Raw genomic sequence first — 20,150 nt, forward strand, 5'->3', positions numbered from 1 at the left:
ACAAGGAAAGTGGTGTAATTCATTCAGAGGGCAACTCAAGGAGGAAAAACAGCCACAGTGATTTATGATCTGCAACCTGGGAGCATGTATGTGTTGTGCCCCCCCCACACACCCCACACACACACACACACACAGAAAATGGTCCCTTCAGTGATAATTATGGGTAATCATCAAATATGTAACCTATCATCATATAAATCAATTGTAACATTCTCTGTATTAATATGTACAGTACCAGTTAAAAGTTTGGACACACCTACTCATTCCAGGGTTTTTCTTTATTTTTACTATTTTCTACATTATAGAATAATAGTGAAAACAACAAAACTATGAAATAACACATATGAAATCATGTAGTAACCATAAAAAGTGTTAATCAAATCAAAATAAATAGTATATTTCAGATTCTTCAAATTAGCCACACTTTGCCTTGATGACAGTTTTGCACACTCTTGATATTTTCTCAACCAGCTTCATGAGGTAGTCACCTGGAATGCATTTCAATTAACAAGTGTGCCTTGTTAAAAGTTAATTTGTGGAATTTCTTTCCTTCTTAACATGTTTGCGCCAATCAGTTGTGTTGTGACAAGGTAGGGGTGGTATACAGAAGATAGCCCTATTTGGTAAAAAGACCAATTCCAGGGCCTTCCGAGTGGCGCAGTGGTCTAGGGTAGCACTGGTAGCTGTGCCACCAGAGACTCTGGGTTCGAGCCCAGGCTCTTTCGCAGACGGCCGCGACCGGGAGGTCCATGGGGCGACTCACAAATGGCCTAGCGTCGTCCGGGTTTGGCCGGTAGGGATATCCTTGTCTCATCGAGCACTAGTGACTCCTGTGGCGGGCAGGGCGCAGTGCACGCTAACCAGATCGCCAGGTGCACGGTGTTTCCTCTGACACATTGGTGCGACTGGCTTCCGGGTTGGATGCGTGCTGTGTTGTGTTTCGGAGGACGCTTTCGACCTTCGTCTTTCCCGAGCCCGTACGGGAGTTGTAGCGATGAGACAAGATAGTAACTACTAACAATTGGATACCACGAAAAGGGGGTAAAAAATGTTTTTTAAAGTTCCATATTATGTCAAGAACAGCTCCAATAAGCAAAGAGAAACAAACAGTCCACCAATACTTTAAGACATGAAGGAACAATTCAAGAACTTCTAAAGGTTCTTCAAGTGCAGTCGCAAAAACCATTAAGCACTATGATGAAACTGGCTCTCATGAGGACCACCACAGGAAAGGAAGACCCAGAGTTACCTATGCTGCAGAGTTCATTAGAGTTACCAACCTCAGAAATTGCAGCCCAAATAAATGCTTCACAGGGTTCAAGTAACAGACACATCTATCTGTTCAGAGGAGATTGCGTGAATCAGACCTTCATGGTCAAATTGCTGCAAAGAAACCACTACTAAAGGATTATAAGAAGAAGAGACTTACTTAGGCCAAGAAACACGAGCAATGGACGTTAGCCCGTGGAAGTCTGTCCTTTGGTCTGAGTTTTTTGGCTCCAACCTCTGTGTCTTTGTGAGACGCAGAGTAGGTGAACGGATGATGTCCGCATGTGTGGTTCCCACCGTGAAGCAGCATGGAGGAGGAGGTGTGATGGTGCTTTGCTGGTGACACTGTCAGTGATGTATTTACAATTCAAGGCACACTTAACCAGCATGGCTACCACAGAATTCTGCAGCGATACGCCATCCCATCTGGTTTGCACTTAGTGGGACTATCATTTGTTTTTTTAACAGGACAATGACCTAACACACCTCCAAGCTGTTTAAGGGCTATTTGATCAAGAAGGAGAGTGATGGTGTGATGCATTAGATGATCTGGCCTCCACAATCACCTGACCTCAACCCATTCAAGATGGTTTGGGATGAGTTGGACCGCAGAGTGAAGGAAAAGCAGCCAACAAGTGCTTAGCATATGTGGGAACTCCTTGTAGACTGTTGGAAAACCATTCCAGGTGAAGCTGGTTGAGAGAATGCCAAGAGTGTGTAAAAGCAAAGGTTGTCTACTTTGAAGAACCTAAAATATAAGATATATTTTGATTTGTTTAACACATTTTTGGTTACTACGTGATTCCATATGTGTTATTTTGTAGTTTTGATGTCTTCGCTATTATTCTACAACATAGAGAATAATAAAAAAAGAAAGAAAGAAAAACCCTGGAATGAGTAGGTCTATCTAAACATTTAACTGGTACTGTACATGTGTACATCTGTTGAGTTCAGAATCATTATAATCAATCTGTGTAATCAGAAATATTTTAATAAGGCTGATTAGTGAAAATGTCATCATGTTCTTCTCATGAGTCCCTGCAATCCTCCAACCTAGCTGATTTACACAACACCTCACATGAACTATTACTGTAGGGCTACACCTATCAACTTAACTGAGGTCATCAAGCAGAGGAACTAATTCACCTTCAGTATGAAGCAAATATGGGTACAACTATATGCAAATAAATGGGCAATACTAATTCAATCAAGATAAATTCAGTTGAATCAAAAGGTAGACTGAAATACACCTGCCATACTGAACAGAGCCTAAAGTTTGTAGTCTGGTCTATAGCTATCTGATGAGTACTAGCTATTTACGAATAACAATATATAGCCTATGTATTTTAAAAATGCCAAATACAATTAATGAATTAATATGGTACAACATTTATGTTCATCATGCCAAACTTTGACATGTATGATAATGTATACCTGTACAACAATATTCAATTGGAGATTATTGGCACTGTATAAAATAAATACAAATACTGAGACATATTGTATTCTCAACATTTTTTGACAATCAGATTACTTAATGCTAATACAATTGCCCAGAGAAATATATTTTGATTAACAATTAATATTTTGTTTATTTTAGATTGTTTTAATTACTTGCTAATGAGCAATTGTATTAGCATAAAATAATATCATTGTAAAACAAATTGCATACACTATGCTCATCTTTTTTTGCCCATCTTTTTCAAGGGTGCCACTAATTTTAGACTTGACTGTATAAAGGGCAGGTGCTCATATTGAAAATAGGAATGAAGCAAGAATCAAATACGATAACACCCCTGCACAATATAATTTAGTTACTTCAGGGAAAGGATAAATGTTTTTTTCCATTATTTTTCTCCAAAACCTTTCCAACTAACAGTCTAGTCGCCTACCTGAAACAATGGAAGTCAGCAAAGTTCTAAAAAAGACTTGCTTTATTTTCTATCCTAACATTTATTCATCTAATATCTGGAAAAGGTTGCATTGGTTTGATAGTTATTTCATATACGGATCTCGCACATCCGCACACACCGTAAAAAACTATTGTTCTGAAGCACAGTAGTAACTCTGCGCACTTACCGTCTAAACCCCACAAACGAAGATGGCCAAGACATCCTAGATTTTTTCAAGCACGGTCTGTGCCCGGTGTCCACAGCGTAGGTCCTATCCATCTTTGAAGATGTCAGGTTATTTTCGCTGCCTGTGTCGGAATATCCTCTCCTTTTTTCGTGAAGCGCGTCTCAGCTCTCCGCAGCAGAGAGAGTGTGTGAGTGAGTGAGCGTTGAGAGTGGAGCGGCGGGTGGAACTGTACTAGTAATATTGCTGCTGCCCCCTCTTCTGTTTGAGCACACTCTCATCTCCACGGATGCTGCCTGGCTGCCAAGGATGCTTTTGCGGTCACAGCGATGCTGGCAGCATCCATCTACGCTTGCCAAGAGTGGGATTGCAGAGCAACTCAGAGATGATAAGAACAGTGGTATTCAAACTTTTGCTTTCTCGGGGCCCCACACCATTCCAAATCTAATGGCACAACCTTCCAATCGTTAAATTTCGATTTTTACATCAACAAATAACCTTAAATTAATTGCATTTTCATCTGGCAACCAATAAATACATTTACTCAAAATTGTATTTTTCCAAATCATCTTTGTATATATAACACGTTTGTATATTGTCCCATACAATAACCGGTAATAATAATACTTCACTGCTGCTCTATTGCACTACATATGTCCACTAATGTTATTAACCAATCATGTCTTAAAAATGTAGAATTTCCTCGCTACATGCAAATACAGGCGTTTTTGCATCTCACCGGTAGAAACAGGTCAGCTACATTTTCTGGTTGTAAGAAAACCACAATATCCAGAATTCATAGCGATTTCAGGACATAGTAACACCACGTGGATCTGTATCCAACTAATGTGAGGAATATCAATATGTCTGTGTTTTTAGCCAGCACCTTCAGCCAGAACACTGAGTTTCTAAACCCAGAGGCATAACATTGCAAGACTTCCGGGAATGCTTGCGAAGCAGACCAGGCCGGGGTTTGGGGTTCGAGAAGTCAATGAGAGAAGCTAACATTTCTTCCTTAGTTGTTCATTTTCTCGAAATCTAAAGGCAAAACATAGGTTCTAAACAATGTCTTAAGTTGTTCAAAATGTTATTTATCCAAACTTGTGAAAGTGACAAACTGACACGTTTAAATTTTTGTAAAAAAAAACAACTTTAAATTGAATGCCTTGGATTTGATGGCATGCACATGCATAGTTTGGGCCAGCTAGCGTTCGTAATACACTGACTAGAGATTCCAAAGCATATCAATCCATTCAAATGTTACATGCTTCGTAGACAACAGGTGTAGACAAACAGGGAAATGCTTTCTTACCGCTTCATTTCCAAAAATGAGTTAAAGAGTTAAAGAATGAAAAATATGAAATGTGACACGAGGAATAAATACACAGCGAATGACAAAATTAACGAGTAAAAATAACATGTCTATATACAGGGAGTAGAAAATAACATGGCTATATACAGGGAGTAGAAAATAACATGGCTATATACAGGGAGTAGAAAATAACATGGCTATATACAGGGAGTAGAAAATAACATGGCTATATACAGGGAGTAGAAAATAACATGGCTATATACAGGGAGTAGAAAATAACATGGCTATATACAGGGAGTAGAAAATAACATGGCTATATACAGGGAGTAGAAAATAACATGGCTATATACAGGGAGTAGAAAATAACATGGCTATATACAGGGAGTAGAAAATAACATGGCTATATACAGGGAGTAGAAAATAACATGGCTATATACATGGAGTAGAAAATAACATGGCTATATACAGGGAGTAGAAAATAACATGGCTATATACAGGGAGTAGAAAATAACGTGGCTATATACAGGGAGTAGAAAATAACATGGCTATATACAGGGAGTAGAAAATAACATGGCTATATTCAGGGAGTAACCCGCACACTGCTCTTGAATAAGCTTTACGTATTGGCCTCATGGCCTTTGTCAGAGCTTTTGTGAAACTTCAGAGTAATCTGAAATAGGGGCATAATTCATGTTGAAAATTACAACATAACATACATAGGCATTTAATCATTAAGACCTCCAGGAAATAATGTCTGGAGGGTGAAAATCCCAAAACATTCCCTTTAACTCAGAGTATTATTTATCACCTCCCCTGTCTGATATCTTAACTTTCTCTATGCCACAAAATCTAAAGGGTGCTAATTAAAAAAACCTCACAAAAGCTCTGAGGAAGGTCGTGTGGTCGACACGTAAAGCTCATGAAAGACCATTGATACTATCAAGAGCAGTGTGCGGTTTCCTTCTTTTTTCTCATTTTACGTGAGTGCCTTTTGAATTTTATATACAGGGAGTATCAGTACCAAGTCAACATGCAGGGGTATGAGGTAATTGAAGTAGCTATGTACCGTACAGTCGTGGCCAAAGGTTTTGAGAATGACACAAATATTAATTTTCAAAGTCTCCTGCCTCAGTTTGTATGATGGCAATTTGCATGTACTCCAGAATGTCATGAAGAGTGATCAGATGAATTGCAATTAATTGCAAAGTCCCTCTTTGCCATGCAAATGAACTGAATCACACAAAAAACATTTCCACTGAATTTCAGCCCTGCCACAAAAGTACCAGCTGACATCATGTCAGTGATTCTCTCGTTAACACAGGTGTGAGTGTTGACGAGGACAAGGCTGGAGATCACGCTGTCATGCTGATTGAGTTTGAAGAAACGACTGGAAGCTTCAAAAGGAGGGTGGTGCTTGGAATCATTGTTATTCCTCTGTCAACCATGGTTACCTGCAAGGAAACACGTACCGTCATCATTGCTTTGCACAAAAAGGGCTTCACAGGCAAGGATATTGCTGCCAGTAAGATTGCACCTAAATCAACCATTTATCAGATCATCAAGAACTTCAAGGAGAGTGGTACAATTATTGTGAAGAAGGCTTCAGGGCACCCAAGAAAGTTCAGCAAGCCCCAGGACCATCTCCTAAAGTTGATTCAGCTGTGGGATCGGGGCACCACCAGTACAGAGCTTGCTCAGCAATGGCAGCAGGCAGGTGTGAGTGCATCTGCATGCACAGTTAGGCGAAGACTTTGAGGATGGCCTGGTGTCAAGAAGGGTAGCAAAGAAACCACTTCTCTCCAGGAAAAACATCAGGGACAGACTGATATTCTGCAAAAGGTACATGGATTGGACTGCTGAGGACTGGGGTAAAGTCATTTTCTCTGATGAATCCCCTTTCCGATTGTTTGGGGCATCCGGAAAAAAGCTTGTCCGGAAAAGACAAGGTGAGCACTACCATCAGTCCTGTGTCATGCCAACAGTAAAGCATTCTGAGACCATTCATGTGTGGGGTTGCTTCTCAGCCAAGGGAGTGGGCTCACTCACAATTTAGCCTAAAAACACAGCCATGAATAAAGAATGGTACCAACACATCCTCCGAGAGCAACTTCTCTCAACCATCCAGAAACAGTTTGGTGACAAACAATGCCTTTTCCAGCATGATGGAGCACCTTGCCATAAGGCAAACGTGATAACTAAGTGGCTCGGAGAACAAAACATCGATATTTTGGGTCCATGGCCAAGAAACTCCCCAGACCTTAATCCCATTGATAACTTATGGTCAATCTTCAAGAGGTGGGTGGACAAGCAAAAACCCACACATTCTGACAAACTCCAAGCATTGATTATGCAAGAATGGGCTGCCATCAGTCAGATGTGGCCCAGAAGTTAATTGACAGCATGCCACGGCGGATTGCGGAGGTCTTGAAATAGAAGGGTCAACACTGCAAATATTGACTCTTTGCATCAACTTCATGTAATTGTCAATAAAAGCCTTTGACACTTATGAAATACTTGTAATATACTTCAGTATTCCATAGTAACATCTGACAAAAATATTTAAAGACACTGAGGCAGCAGACTTTGTGAAAATTTATATTTGTGTCATTCTCAAAACTTTTGGCCACGACTCTACATATAGGTAGGGGTAAAGTGACTAGGCAACAGGATAGATAATAGACAATAGCAGCAGCATGTGTGTGTGTGTGTGTGTGTTGGTGTCAGTGTAAGTTTATGTGAGTGTGGGCAGCCAGCTGCTATCTGGCGATGTCATTTGTTAGGTTGCAAGCTTCGTTAGCTTCATTAGGTTACACTAGCTAGCTAACTAACTAACTACAGCAGAGGCCAACATGACTAACGTAATTTTTTCTATTTAGAATCTAATCCCATCAACATCAAACTCAGCACCAGAAAGTAGTGTAAGTCACCTTTACAAAAATATACTAAATCTTTACATGACTCCGTAGTGAGCAAATAAATATACTGGAGCTAGGCACAAACATGGTCTGTGTCTTGTTGTCATAGTTGGTGTGTTTACAAGTAGGCTACAACTTCTACTGTATGGAGGCTTAGTTGATTGTTCATGCAAGGTTGACGTCTACATTGGATAAAGAGGTATTAGTAAGGAGGGGATGGTGTGGGTGACTGACTGATGTCTGTTGGGGGTGGATATTGTTTGTGAAGGTTGATCTTTTGACACAAGGGGGTTGGGTGGATATAGTACTGTCACACCCTGATCAGTTTCACTTGTCTTTGTGCTTGTCTCCAACCCCCTCCAGGTGTCACCCATCTTCCCCATGATCTCCTGTGAACTTTGACCTGTGTTCTCAGGTTGTCGGTTGCCAGTTCGTCTTGTCAGGCCTTACCAGCGTGCTTTCCCGTCTTTTCAAGTTTCTGTTTCCTAGTTACCCCGATTCTGACCATTCTGCCTGCACTGACCCAGAGCCTGCCTGCTGTTCTGTACCTGCCTGACTCTGACCCGATTACAAACCTCTGCCGGCCCTGACCCAGAGCCTGCCATTCTGGTCAATCTGTGATTTTAGCTGTCTGCATCTGGGTCTTATCCTGAGGTCTGATAGTATGAACTGGCCATCACTGACCCAGCAGACTCAGACCAGCTCCACAATGCTGTGTCCCAGCAAGGAACCAACATTGGAAGACACGAGGCATTACTGCAATGCCTTATGGAGGGACTCCATACCCTGGTGGAAATGCCGCCACCAGCGGCGCTTCTTCCCAATCTACCCCAGTGTCCCGAGAACCCTGCTTACCTCCTCTGGAGTGTTATGCTGGAGATTCTGGGACCTGCCGGGCCTTTCTCTCCCAGGGCTCCCTCGTCTTCGGGCTGCAGCCTTCTTCGTTCCCCTCGGACCGCTCGAGGATAGCATACATCATAATGCTGATATCCCAAGGAACACTCGAATGGTGAGAGACCAGTGGCCAAGCAGGGAAGGGTGTTTTCCACCCACATGAGTTGCTGGCTCCAGGTGGTGGGGTTGGCGGAGACGAGGCAACGAATGGCCGTCTCCAGGTCCTGATTGGCTCGCTCGGACTGGCCGTGAGATTGGGGGTAGAAACCAGAGGACAGGCTGGCCGATGACCCAATGAGGGTACAGAATGCCTTCCAGAACCGGGACGAGAACTGGGGACCCCGATCGGAGACCATGTCGACCGGAAGTCCATGGACCCTGTGGGCGTGCTGCACCATGACCTGAGTAGTCTTCTTGGCTGAGGGTAACTTGCGAAGGAGAATAAAATTAGCGGCTTTAGAAAACCTATCCACCACTGTCAGTATAGTAGTGTTGCCGTCTGATGGGGGAAGCCCAGTAACAAAGTCCAGGGATATATGGGGACCAAGGGCAGTGAGAAACAGGGAGTGGTTGAAGGCCAGCCGGGGGCTTGCCAAAGAGTCTTATTTTGTGCACACACTGTGCAGGCGGTGACGAATGCGGAGACATCCAGCACCATGGAAGGCCACCAAAATCGGCATAGGACGAAAGCCAGGGTTCGACGGGAACCTGCATGTCCGGTCAGTCCCCTCTGGGTTCCGGCTGGGAACGCTGCGCCTTACGGACCAGGCTCTCTATACCCCAGACGACTGCAACCGCTAGACAGGAGGTAGGGGGGATGGTCTCAGGGTCAGACTGAGTAGCAGTGGGGCAATACAACCGTGAGAGTGCATCTGGCTTCACGTTCTTGAACCCCGGGCAGTAGGAGAGAGTGAAATTGAACCAGGTGAATAACAGGGCCCATCAAGCCTGCCTAGAGTTGAGGCGCTTGACGGTGTGAAGATATTCCAGGTTCTTATGGTCAGTCCACACTAAGAATGGGTGTTCCACCCCTTCCAAACAGTGCCTCCACTCCTCCAACACCATCTTGATGGTGAGCAGTTCTTAATTTCCCACATCATAGTTCCTCTCAGCAGGGGTAAGACTATGGGAGAGGAAAGCACAGGGATGCAGCTTTTGGACCTGGGCAGAATGCTGGGACAGAACGGCCCCCACTCCGACATCCGAGGCATCGACCTACACCACAAACTGACGGGACAGGTCCAGATGGACTAAGATGGGGGCTGTAGTGAATCGACGTTAGAGAACGCCTGGTCAGCTGCTGGAGACAGCGTAAAAGGGAACCTTGGGAGAGGTGAGTGCTGAGAGGGGGGAAGCCAGGATGCTGTAACCCCGGATGAAGCGGCAGTAGAAGTTAGCAAACCCCAGGAAATGTTGCAGCTGCACTCTGGATGTGAATTGAGGCCAATCCACCAGTGCTCTCACCTTGTCTGTATATGTCCTGCAGCGATGACATATCCAAGGAAATAGATGGTGGATCAATTGAACGCATACTTCTCCGCTTTAATGAAAATCTGGTTCTCCAGGGGACGCTGAAGGACTTGTCGGATGTGTTCTTGAGCTGACCGGGAAACGACCAGGATGTCGTCGAGGTTAACAAATATGAACCACTTCAGCATGTCGCGGAGCACATCGTTGACCAGGGCCTGAAACACAGCAGGAGCGTTGGTCAACCCGAATGGCATAACTAAGTACTAACTAAGTATAGTGCCCGCTAGCCATGTTACAGGCTGTTTTCCTCTCATCTTCTTCCCGTATCCGAACCAGATGGTAGGCATTCCGAAGGTCCAATTTAGAGAAGATGGTCGCTCCCTGAAGAGGTTCGAAAGCCGAGGAGAGGTCCAGGTACTCCGCGGGAATGGCTGAGAGATCGGAGGCTTCTCTCAAGCCTGCAGGAAGACGACCCGGGGCAGGCTGGGCCCACTTGTGACAATGAGCTTGGCAGAACGGGCTCCAACCCACAATAACACCAGTAGCCCCTTCGATCAGGGGATTGTGCTTCTGGAGCTATGAGATTTGATGAGCAGGAACTGCATACACTCACTGTGATTTCCTGATACTCATAGGTCGATAGGAATCGTTTGCGGGTGACTCTGCTAATAGAGTGCCCATCCTGCACTCTGACGTACCATGGGAATGGAGAGGGGCTGAGTGGAGATTCCAAGCTCCGACACCAAGGTAACACCAATAAAGCTCTCTGCTGGGTCAGTCATGGCCAGTTCGTACAGTCAGAACTCAGGATAAGACCCAAATGCAGACAGCTAGAATCACAGATGTTCACAGATCAAGGGCAGGCATGGGTCCATAATCCAGGGCAGAGTCAGTAAGGTATAGAACGGCAGGCAGGCTCTCGGTCAGCTCAGGCAGAATGGTCAGAGCCGGGGAAACTAGGAAACAGAAACTTGAAAACAGGAAGATGGGGAAAACACACTGGTAAGACCTGACAAGACAAGACGAACTGGCAACAGACAAACAGAGAACACAGGTCTAAGTGCACAGGGGATAATGGGGAATATGGGTGAACCTGGAAGGGGTTGGCGACAAGCACAAAGACAGGTGAAACCGATCAGGGTGTGACAAGTACCTTGTTTGAGTATTTATGGGGACAAAGTAGTAACACGTTGGCTAATCACTGACTACTTTGTGTCCTACAGACTAATCCTGATGACCTTGACACCAGCTTTAGTAGTACAGAGCCTGTAGACTCATTGGATGAAATCTTTCAGCCTGGAATAAGCTCAACATCATCCGACTTTGAAACAAGCCAGGCCAGCGAAAGGTATTTATGAAAGCTCAATACACTGTTGAGAAAACAAAATCACCAGTACTGTTGACAAGACAAGTGCTCCTCAAACGTATCTGACTGCTTCTAGCCTATTCACTACTGTTGGCAGTGCTTGTCTACTCTACAGCACAACTGTAGGTGCCCATACACAACAATATACAACTAGTATGTCTACAAGTCAAGCCCCTCAAAATGTTCACATCTTTGCTAAAGGCTCATCTCAATGCCCCATTATTGACTGAGTGTAACAAAACACATACCAGTCTACTGTACCCTTTTATGTTTACCAGATGAACATGGTTTATTGTAGGGTTACACATCTTAATGATCAGTCGTCATCAACCACAAATACCTAGGTGTCTGGTTAGACTGTAAACTCTCCTTCCAGACTCACATCAAACATCTCCAATCCAAAGTTAAATCTAGAATTGGCTTCCTATTTCGCAACAAAGCATCCTTCACTCATGCTGCCAAAGATACCCTCATAAAACTGACCATCCTACCGATCCTCGACTTCGGCGATGTCATTTACAAAATAGCCTCCAATACCATACTCAATAAATTGGATGCAGTCTATCACAGTGCCATCCGTTTTGTCACCAAAGCCCCATATACTACCCACCACTGCGACCTGTACGCTCTCGTTGGCCGGCCCTCGCTTTATACTCGTTGCCAAACCCACTGGCTCCAGGTCATCTACAAGACCCTGCTAGGTAAATTCCCCCCTTACCTCAGCTCGCTGGTCACCATAGCAGCACCCAACTGTAGCACGCGCTCCAGAAGGTATATCTCTCTGGTCACGCCCAAAACCAATTTTTCCTTTGGCCGCCTCTCCTTCCAGTTCTCTGCTGCCAATGACTGGAACGAACTACAAAAATCTCTGAAACTGGAAACACTTATCTCCCTCACTTGCTTTAAGCACCAGCTGTCAGAGCGGCTCACAGATTACTGCACCTGTACATAGCCCATCTATAATTTAGCCCAAACAACTACCTCTCCCCCTACTGTATTTATTTAGCTCTGCTTTTCACATTCCACATTCCTTTTCAATTTACCATTCCAGTGTTTTACTTGCTATATTGTATTTACTTCACCACCATGGCCTTTTTTTGCATTTACCTCCCTTATCTCACCTCATTTGCTCACATTGTATATAAACTTATTTTTCTACTGTAGTATTGACTGTATGTTTGTTTTACTCCATGTGTAACTCTGTGTTGTTGTATGTGTGGAACCGCTTTGCTTTATCTTGGCCAGGTCGCAATTGTAAATGAGAACTTGTTCTCAACTTGCCTACCTGGTTAAATAAACGTGAAATCAAAAAGAATTCCAGGAAGCTTGCAGGACATACAAATCTTCTGCAAGACGTCGAAGCAGTTGCCACAGCGCCAAAGAACATTGCCACAGCGCCAAAGCCTGCTAAACCAGCTGCCATTACCCAATACAAGAAGAGATATACCAGCTGAAGAACATTCTGGAACCTGCCTGGAACATTCAACCAACACAACATCCATATTCAGTTAGACTGATGTTGTAGTATAATATAGAATACGTAGTATGCTCAGAACTGCATTGTGGTATAGATATTGCTAGCTGTTGTACATATGTATCTAATGGTGTTTTATATAATATTTTTTACAAGTGTACTGACAAGTGACTAAATTATTCTAGCTACATCAGAAGCCAATAAAGTGTTAAATTCAACTTCTGGATCAATTGATTGTGATATTCATTAAATGTATTTGTATAAACTAGCTTCAATTTTACTGCTAAAACAAATTATACAGAGAGTTAGTGTATCACTTAAACTTTATTTTGTTGGCAAGTAAACATGTCTCAATAAACCGGTAGATGAGTCTGACAATATAGCAAATACACTGAACTAAATATAAAAGCAACATGTAAAGTGTTCCCATGTTTCATGAGCTGAAATAAAAGATCACAGAAATATTCCATACTCACAAAAAGCTAGTGAGCATTGTTAGTGAGCATTTCTCATTTTCCAAGATAATCTATCCACCTGACAGGTGTAGCATATCAACAAGCTGATTAAACAGCACGGCCATTACATAGGTGCACCTTGTGCCGGGGACAATAAAAGACAGTGTTGTGAGATCACATATTGAGTGTCTCAGTGTCGGATACAATTGTACTCGGTTTTGACTCTGTCTGGGACAGTGCGGACTCCTAATTTCTTCCCGAGACCAGTGGAGGAAAAAAATGCTAATTATCTGCTTCCATTTTGTCAGCGCATAAAACCGTTTTGTCAGGTCAAATATACACACTCCTTTGTTGAAACATCAATATCTTAACAGACATGTTTGTGCAGTGGCGAACCTATAGGCCTTCAGTGTGTGACAGGTTTGTGATTCTGAAAGGACAGCAACCATAATACCACTGCACTCATGCCGGAGAGTGCACTTTTTGTAAAACACAAAGGGTCAGTAGTGTAGTAGAGGGTATATGGAGTGTAGTAGAGGGTATATGGAGTGTAGTAGAGGGTATATGGAGTGTAGTAGAGGGTATATGGAGTGTAGTAGAGGGTATATGGAGTGTAGTAGAGGGTGTAGTGGAGGTATGAACCGTATACCCACTTTTTTTTCAGTGGGCATTGCTAATACTCACTTCTTTAGCCCTATTGATGCGTATCAAAGTAGTTTAGTGGAGATATACGACATATCAAGAATGTAGTACAATAGAGAAATGTAGTACAATAGAGAAATCACGCACAAAGTAGCCTACACAATAGCAAAGCATGTGAAATATATTCACATGCTTGCTGCACACACAGCCTAGTTTCAACCGGATATAATCTCCAGGTGGCAAGAGTGTGCAGCTCTCAACTGGTTTTGGCATGGAACAGCTCACAGATGAATGACATTGGTAGCCGGAGGGTAGGAAAGATGTTTCACCTTATGATATCTACCAGTAAATGTTATCTAAGGCAACAATGGGTACGCAAACTAGGTATTGATAAAATGTAGTAGAAAGTGTTGGTTAGTAGGCTATTTGTGATGCGCAATTGTCATGCTCTGTTTGCATCAGGATGGGCCTGTTTGCATCAGGATGGGCCGGGGTGGACACCAGCCTACACACTGGGTAGCCAGGCCCTGACAGACCCACCCAATCAGAATGTTGTGGACTTAGACCATCACATTTTTGTATTTTTTTTTTCTATGAAAAAAAGGTGTGATTGTGAGAGTGAAAATCTGAAAAATATATAGGAAAACATTTTTTTTTTTAAACATTGCGAAACAGGATTTTTCACACAGGGTGCCTTTCCTTCACTGAGCGGGCTGTTTGGGAACTTTTTGGGAAACTTAAAGTATACCCAATTCTACAGGCACCACTACACCACTGCATAGGGCCGATGGAAAGACAGCAGTCACACTCAGCGTGACGTTAAATCACCACTGCATAGAGCCGATGGAAAGACAGCAGTCACACACAGCGTGACGTTAAATCACCACTGCATAGGGCCGATGGAAAGACGGCAGTCACACAGCATGACGTTAAATCACCACTGCATAAGGCCGATGGAAAGACGGCAGTCACACACAGCGTGACGTTAAATCACCACTGCATAGGGCCGATGGAAAGACAGCAGTCACACACAGCGTGACGTTAAAGGATAAACAGTCCATAAACTCTGACATAATAAGTCAGAAGGTCTAAATAATAAGAATACAAAAACATAACCATTAAGCATATCCCAATTGAAATGTACAACTATTACTTCTCATTGCAAAAAACATTTCACGTTTAGCACACAAAGTAACAGGTGACATAAAGTTTAAAGTGGAACTGACAGTGTATTAACTACTTTGCAGACATTAAAACAGACAATCATAATATCAATAAAAAAATATCAAATTCCCAGTTTATGCTACAAAACCAACTCTATAAGAGGTTTTAAAAATAGGTTCTGTTTGACTCAACGTTCCATGATGTACACTAAGGCATTTTGGGCAGAATAGATGGATGCAGTTCAATGCATGATTCATACACTGCTCAAAAAAATAAAGGGAACACTAAAATAACACATCCTAGATCTGAATGAATGACATTTTTTCTTTACATAGTTGAATGTGCTGACAACAAAATCACACAAAAATGATCAATGGAAATCAAATTTATCAACCCATGGAGGTCTGGATTTGGAGTCACACTCAAAATTAAAGTGGAAAACCACACTACAGGCTGATCCAACTTTGATGTAATGTCCTTAAAACAAGTCAAAATTAGGCTCAGTAGTGTGTGTGGCCTCCACGTGCCTGTATGACCTCCCTACAACGCCTGGGCATGCTCCTGATGGGGAACGTGATGATTGTGGACTTCAGGAAACAGCAGAGGGAACACCCCCCCATCCACATCGATGGAACAGTAGTGGAGAGGGTAGCAAGTTTTAAGTTCCTCGGCATACACATCACAGACAAACTGAATTGGTCCACTCACACAGACAGCATTGTGAGGAAGGCGCAGCAGCGCCTCTTCAACCTCAGGAGGCTGAAGAAATTCGGCTTGTCACCAAAAGCACTCACAAACTTCTACAGATGCACAATCGAGAGCATCCTGGCGGGCTGTATCACCGCCTGGTATGGCAACTGCACCGCCCTCAACCGTAAGGCTCTCCAGAGGGTAGTGAGGTCTGCACAACGCATCACCGGGGGCAAACTACCTGCCCTCCAGGACACCTACACCACCCGATGCTACAGGAAGGCCATAAAGATCATCAAGGACATCAACCACCCGAGCCACTGCCTGTTCACCCCGCTGCCATCCAGAAGGCGAGGTCAGTACAGGTGCATCAAAGCTGGGACCGAGAGACTGAAAAACAGCTTCTATCTCAAGGCCATCAGACTGTTAAACAGCCACCACTAACATTGAGTGGCTACTGCCAACACACTGTCAATGACACTGACTCTACTCCAGCCACTTTAATCATGGGAATCGATGGGAAATGATGTAAATATATCACTAGCCACTTTAAACAATGCTACCTTATATAATGTTACTTACCCTACATTGTTCATCTCATATGCATACGTTGATACTGTACTCTATATCATCGACTGCATCCTTATGTAATACATGTATCACTAGCCACTTTAACTATGCCACTTGGTTTACATACTTATCTCATATGTATATACTGTACTCGATATCATCTACTGTATCTTGCCTATGCTGCTCTGTACCATCACTCATTCATATATCCTTATGTACATATTCTTTATCCCCTTACACTGTGTATGACAGTAGTTTTTTTTGGAATTGTTAGTTAGATTACTTGCTCGTTATTACTGCATTGTCGGAACTAGAAGCACAAGCATTTCGCTACACTCGCATTAACATCTGCTAACCATGTGTATGTGACAAATAAAATTTGATTTGATTTGATTTGATTTGATTTGATTTGATTTGATTTGAACGAGCGGGCCAGTCCATAGCATCAATGCCTTCCTCTTGCAGGAAATGCTGACACACTCCAGCCACATGAGGTCTAGCATTGTCTTGCATTAGGAGGAACCCAGGGCCAACCGCACCAGCATATGGTCTCACAAGGGGTCTGAGGATCTCATCTCTGTACCTAATGGCCTAATGGGTACCTAATGGCTAGCTACCTAATGTCAGGCTACCTCTGGCGAGCACATGGAGGGCTGTGCAGCGCCTCAAAGAAATGCCACCCCACACCATGACTGACCCACCGCCAAACCGGTCATGCTGGAGGATGTTGCTGGCAGTAGAACATTCTCCACGGCGTCTCCAGACTGTCACGTCTGTCACATGTGCTCAGTGTGAACCTGTTTCATCTGTGAAGAGCACAGGGTGGCGAATTTGCCAATCTTGGTGTTCTCTGGCAAATGCGAAACGTCCTGCACGATGTTGGGCTGTAAGCACAACCCCCACCTGTGGACGTCGGGCCCTCATACCACCCTCATGGAGTCTGTTTCTGACCGTTTGAGCAGACACATGCACATTTGTGGCCTGCTGGAGGTCATTTTGCAGGGCTCTGGCAGTGCTCCTCCTGCTCCTCCTTGCACAAAGGCGGAGGTAGCGGTACTGCTGCTGGGTTGTTGGCTTCCTACGGCCTTTTAATTTTTTTTTATTGCTATCAGGTTATAAATCACAGCTTCCCTGGTACATTATTTGCTGCCTCCATTCGGGATGCACTGTTTCAGTTTCAATTACTCAATATTCTCGACAAAAACGGACAAATGTAACTAAGGCTGTGAATGTCAATACAATCAAACTAGCAAGGACAATGATCACAAGTCAGTCATAACGTGGCTAATAGGCTAGCATATCTATTTATGTAGCAAACTAACAACACAGAGCCTAACTTCAGCTAGCTAGCTAGCTGCTAGGAGGATGTCATGTGATGCCATTGGAGGAGTGGGTGAGTGACTGACTTTTTCCCCTTCATATCATTTTTCAGTTTTTCAACGACTATTATCCAGTTAGCAAATCTCTTGCGTTCGCAAATTTACTCTGGCCATCTACCTCATTTCAGAGCACTCTCGTCTGAGTGTGCCAGAGCGCAGAACAATTAGGCATTTATGAATGCACCTGAATATGACCGGTGTCAGTAAACGTAGGCAAAAAAAGTAAGTTAGTCAAACGCTCTAGATAACATGTAAACAGCCTAGCCAGCTCTGCTACGGCGAGTAACATTTTCAGAGTGAGTTGTTCTCTCATTTGTGTCTGGAAGTTGCAAGATAGCTAACTTTAGCCAGTTAGCTTCGGTGATTGGTTGGGACAAGCAGGCGAGCTGCAGAAGGCCGAAGGCAAAAATTCTCCATAATTTATCAGTGCAATTTTGACGGCCAACTAGCTGCAAAAGTTTGAGAGGGTTCATCTAATGTTCCTTCATTAAATTAAAGCTCATCTTGCTCTAGCTAGCATTAGTTGTTGAGCTTGTTGTTGTTGATGTTCATAACTGAGGGAGAGAGAGCCTACCTTCTCATGGTTGTTTGGTCAATAGGGCTGTAAAGTTTCCAAATGTAAGAGGACTCCCGTGGTGTTTTAACATACTGTATTTGCAGAAATCCATTCAGGTGTATTTTGTGGCTTTTGGAGAATATGTTCTAATGATCTTAAGTTGTGCTGTTGCTACTGCTTGTAAACACACAGTTCAGATCAAAGTGGATGAAAGCAGACCAGTGTTGCAAATGGCTTGTTTGTATAAAGGCCTACTGTAGCTCTGATTGGATATAGAGCACCGATCTGTTTAGACTCCGGTCCTAGACAAGATAAATGTTTTTTACTGCAGTGTCTATTAACTGTCAAAATGCATGGCTGCTTTCCCACTCTATATTGCTATAGAATCTTCACAAATGCCTATAGTATACATAATTCCCGAACATTATAAGAATTTATGAAAACGTGAAAATCATCAAAACTATGAAATCACATATATGGAATCATGTAGTAACCAAAAAATGTTTAACAAATCAAAATATATTTGAGATTTGAGATTCTTTAAATAGCCACCCTTTGCCTTGACAGCTTTGCACACTCTGGGTATTCTCTCAACCAGCTTCATGAGGTAGTCACCTGGAAGGCATTTAAATTAACAGGTGTGCCTTCTTAAAAGTTAATTTGTGGAATTTCTTTCATTCTTAATGTGTTTGACAAGTTAGGGGGTATACATAAGATAGCCTTATTTGGTAAAAAACCAAGTCCATATTATGGCATGAGCAGCTCAAATAAGAAAAGAGAAACAAGAGTCCATCATTACTTTAATACATGACAGTCAGTCAGTACTAAAAATGTCAAGAACTTTGAAAGTTTCTTCAAGTGCAGTCGCAAAAACCATAAAGCACTATGATATGAGGACCGCCACAGGAATGGAAGACGCAAAGTTACCTCTGCTGCACAGTATAAGTTCATTAGAGTTACCAACCTCAGAAATTGCAGCCCAAATAAATGCTACAGAGTTCAAGTTTCAGGCACATCTCAACATCAACTGTTCAGAGGAAACAAGGGCCCCTTTAACCTTATTAGGTCATACATTCAGTGCATCAATGCAGTCTCATAGTCTCGCCTGTGTTGCTATAAGCCAGTGTTTCCCAAACTCGGTTCCAAACCATATTCATTATCTTCAGCACCAGTGTCTACATCAGGGCTTTCCCACCCTTTGCCTGGAGAGCTACCGTGCTGTAGGTTTCGCTACAACATAAAAACAATGACTGTCCTGGAGTTAAAAGGATAACATAAAAAGGTCCTAAAATGAGGGGGTAATTTCCGAAATGCTGTAATTTTCAAATGTCGCCTTGATGCAGAGAGCCAGCAAACTCCTTCTCCCTGGCTGGAAACTGTTATAGTTTTCAAATTCAGCAACAATAAGCATGATGTGGCACCATTTGCTCGCTGACACCATAACAGGGTTGACAAACACCTAATTTGCCTCTTTCTGACCACGTCTTAATCCACAAAACCCAACTAAAGAAACATGCGCTTTGAGGGGTCATGTTTTATGCAAAGAGTCCCTCTTCCTCAAAGAAATAGGACAGCCAGCCTTGCATTTTCACCCTCCATTTTGTCCAGCACACTGAAACAAAGTTCCCAGAGGAAAAGCTCAACATTTAATTATGCAACACATTTGAATTCTCCAGCAAGGCAAACTGTACACAAAGAGTGTGACTCATCAAACAGCTAATGATGTGTGAGGTGAAAAAGACTGCATCTGGAAAGTGATATGGATGGTAGTGCTGCTGAATAGGGCTGGGAGATTATTACTGTGGAAGAAAGAACAACCGTGAGCACAATAGAAATTAGAGGTAATACAAAGTCTGTGTGTGTGTGTGTGTGTGTGTGTGTGTGTGTGTGTGTGTGTGTGTGTGTGTGTGTGTGTGTG

General features: G+C 43.1%; 1 protein-coding gene across 5 annotated transcripts in view; it reads right to left on the minus strand.

Annotated features, from left to right (window-relative positions):
* Positions 1-20,150, minus strand: part of LOC112236036 (cAMP-specific 3',5'-cyclic phosphodiesterase 4D-like) — a 372,033-nt gene that overhangs the window by 277,313 nt on the left and 74,570 nt on the right. The window contains exon 1 of one of the 5 annotated variants that reach the window (XM_042302649.1): positions 3,349-3,526. The exons of 3 other annotated variants lie outside the window; for them this stretch is intronic. In XM_042302649.1, coding sequence (XP_042158583.1) covers positions 3,349-3,440 — 92 coding nt within the window. In that variant the 5' untranslated portion in view covers positions 3,441-3,526. Of the gene's footprint in view, positions 1-3,348; positions 3,527-20,150 lie in introns of those variants that run through there. One more of the 5 variants, XM_042302654.1, reaches the window with a different exon arrangement.

The sequence above is a fragment of the Oncorhynchus tshawytscha genome, linkage group LG20, assembly GCF_018296145.1.
Source record: "Oncorhynchus tshawytscha isolate Ot180627B linkage group LG20, Otsh_v2.0, whole genome shotgun sequence".
Classification (NCBI taxonomy): Eukaryota; Metazoa; Chordata; class Actinopteri; order Salmoniformes; family Salmonidae; genus Oncorhynchus; species Oncorhynchus tshawytscha.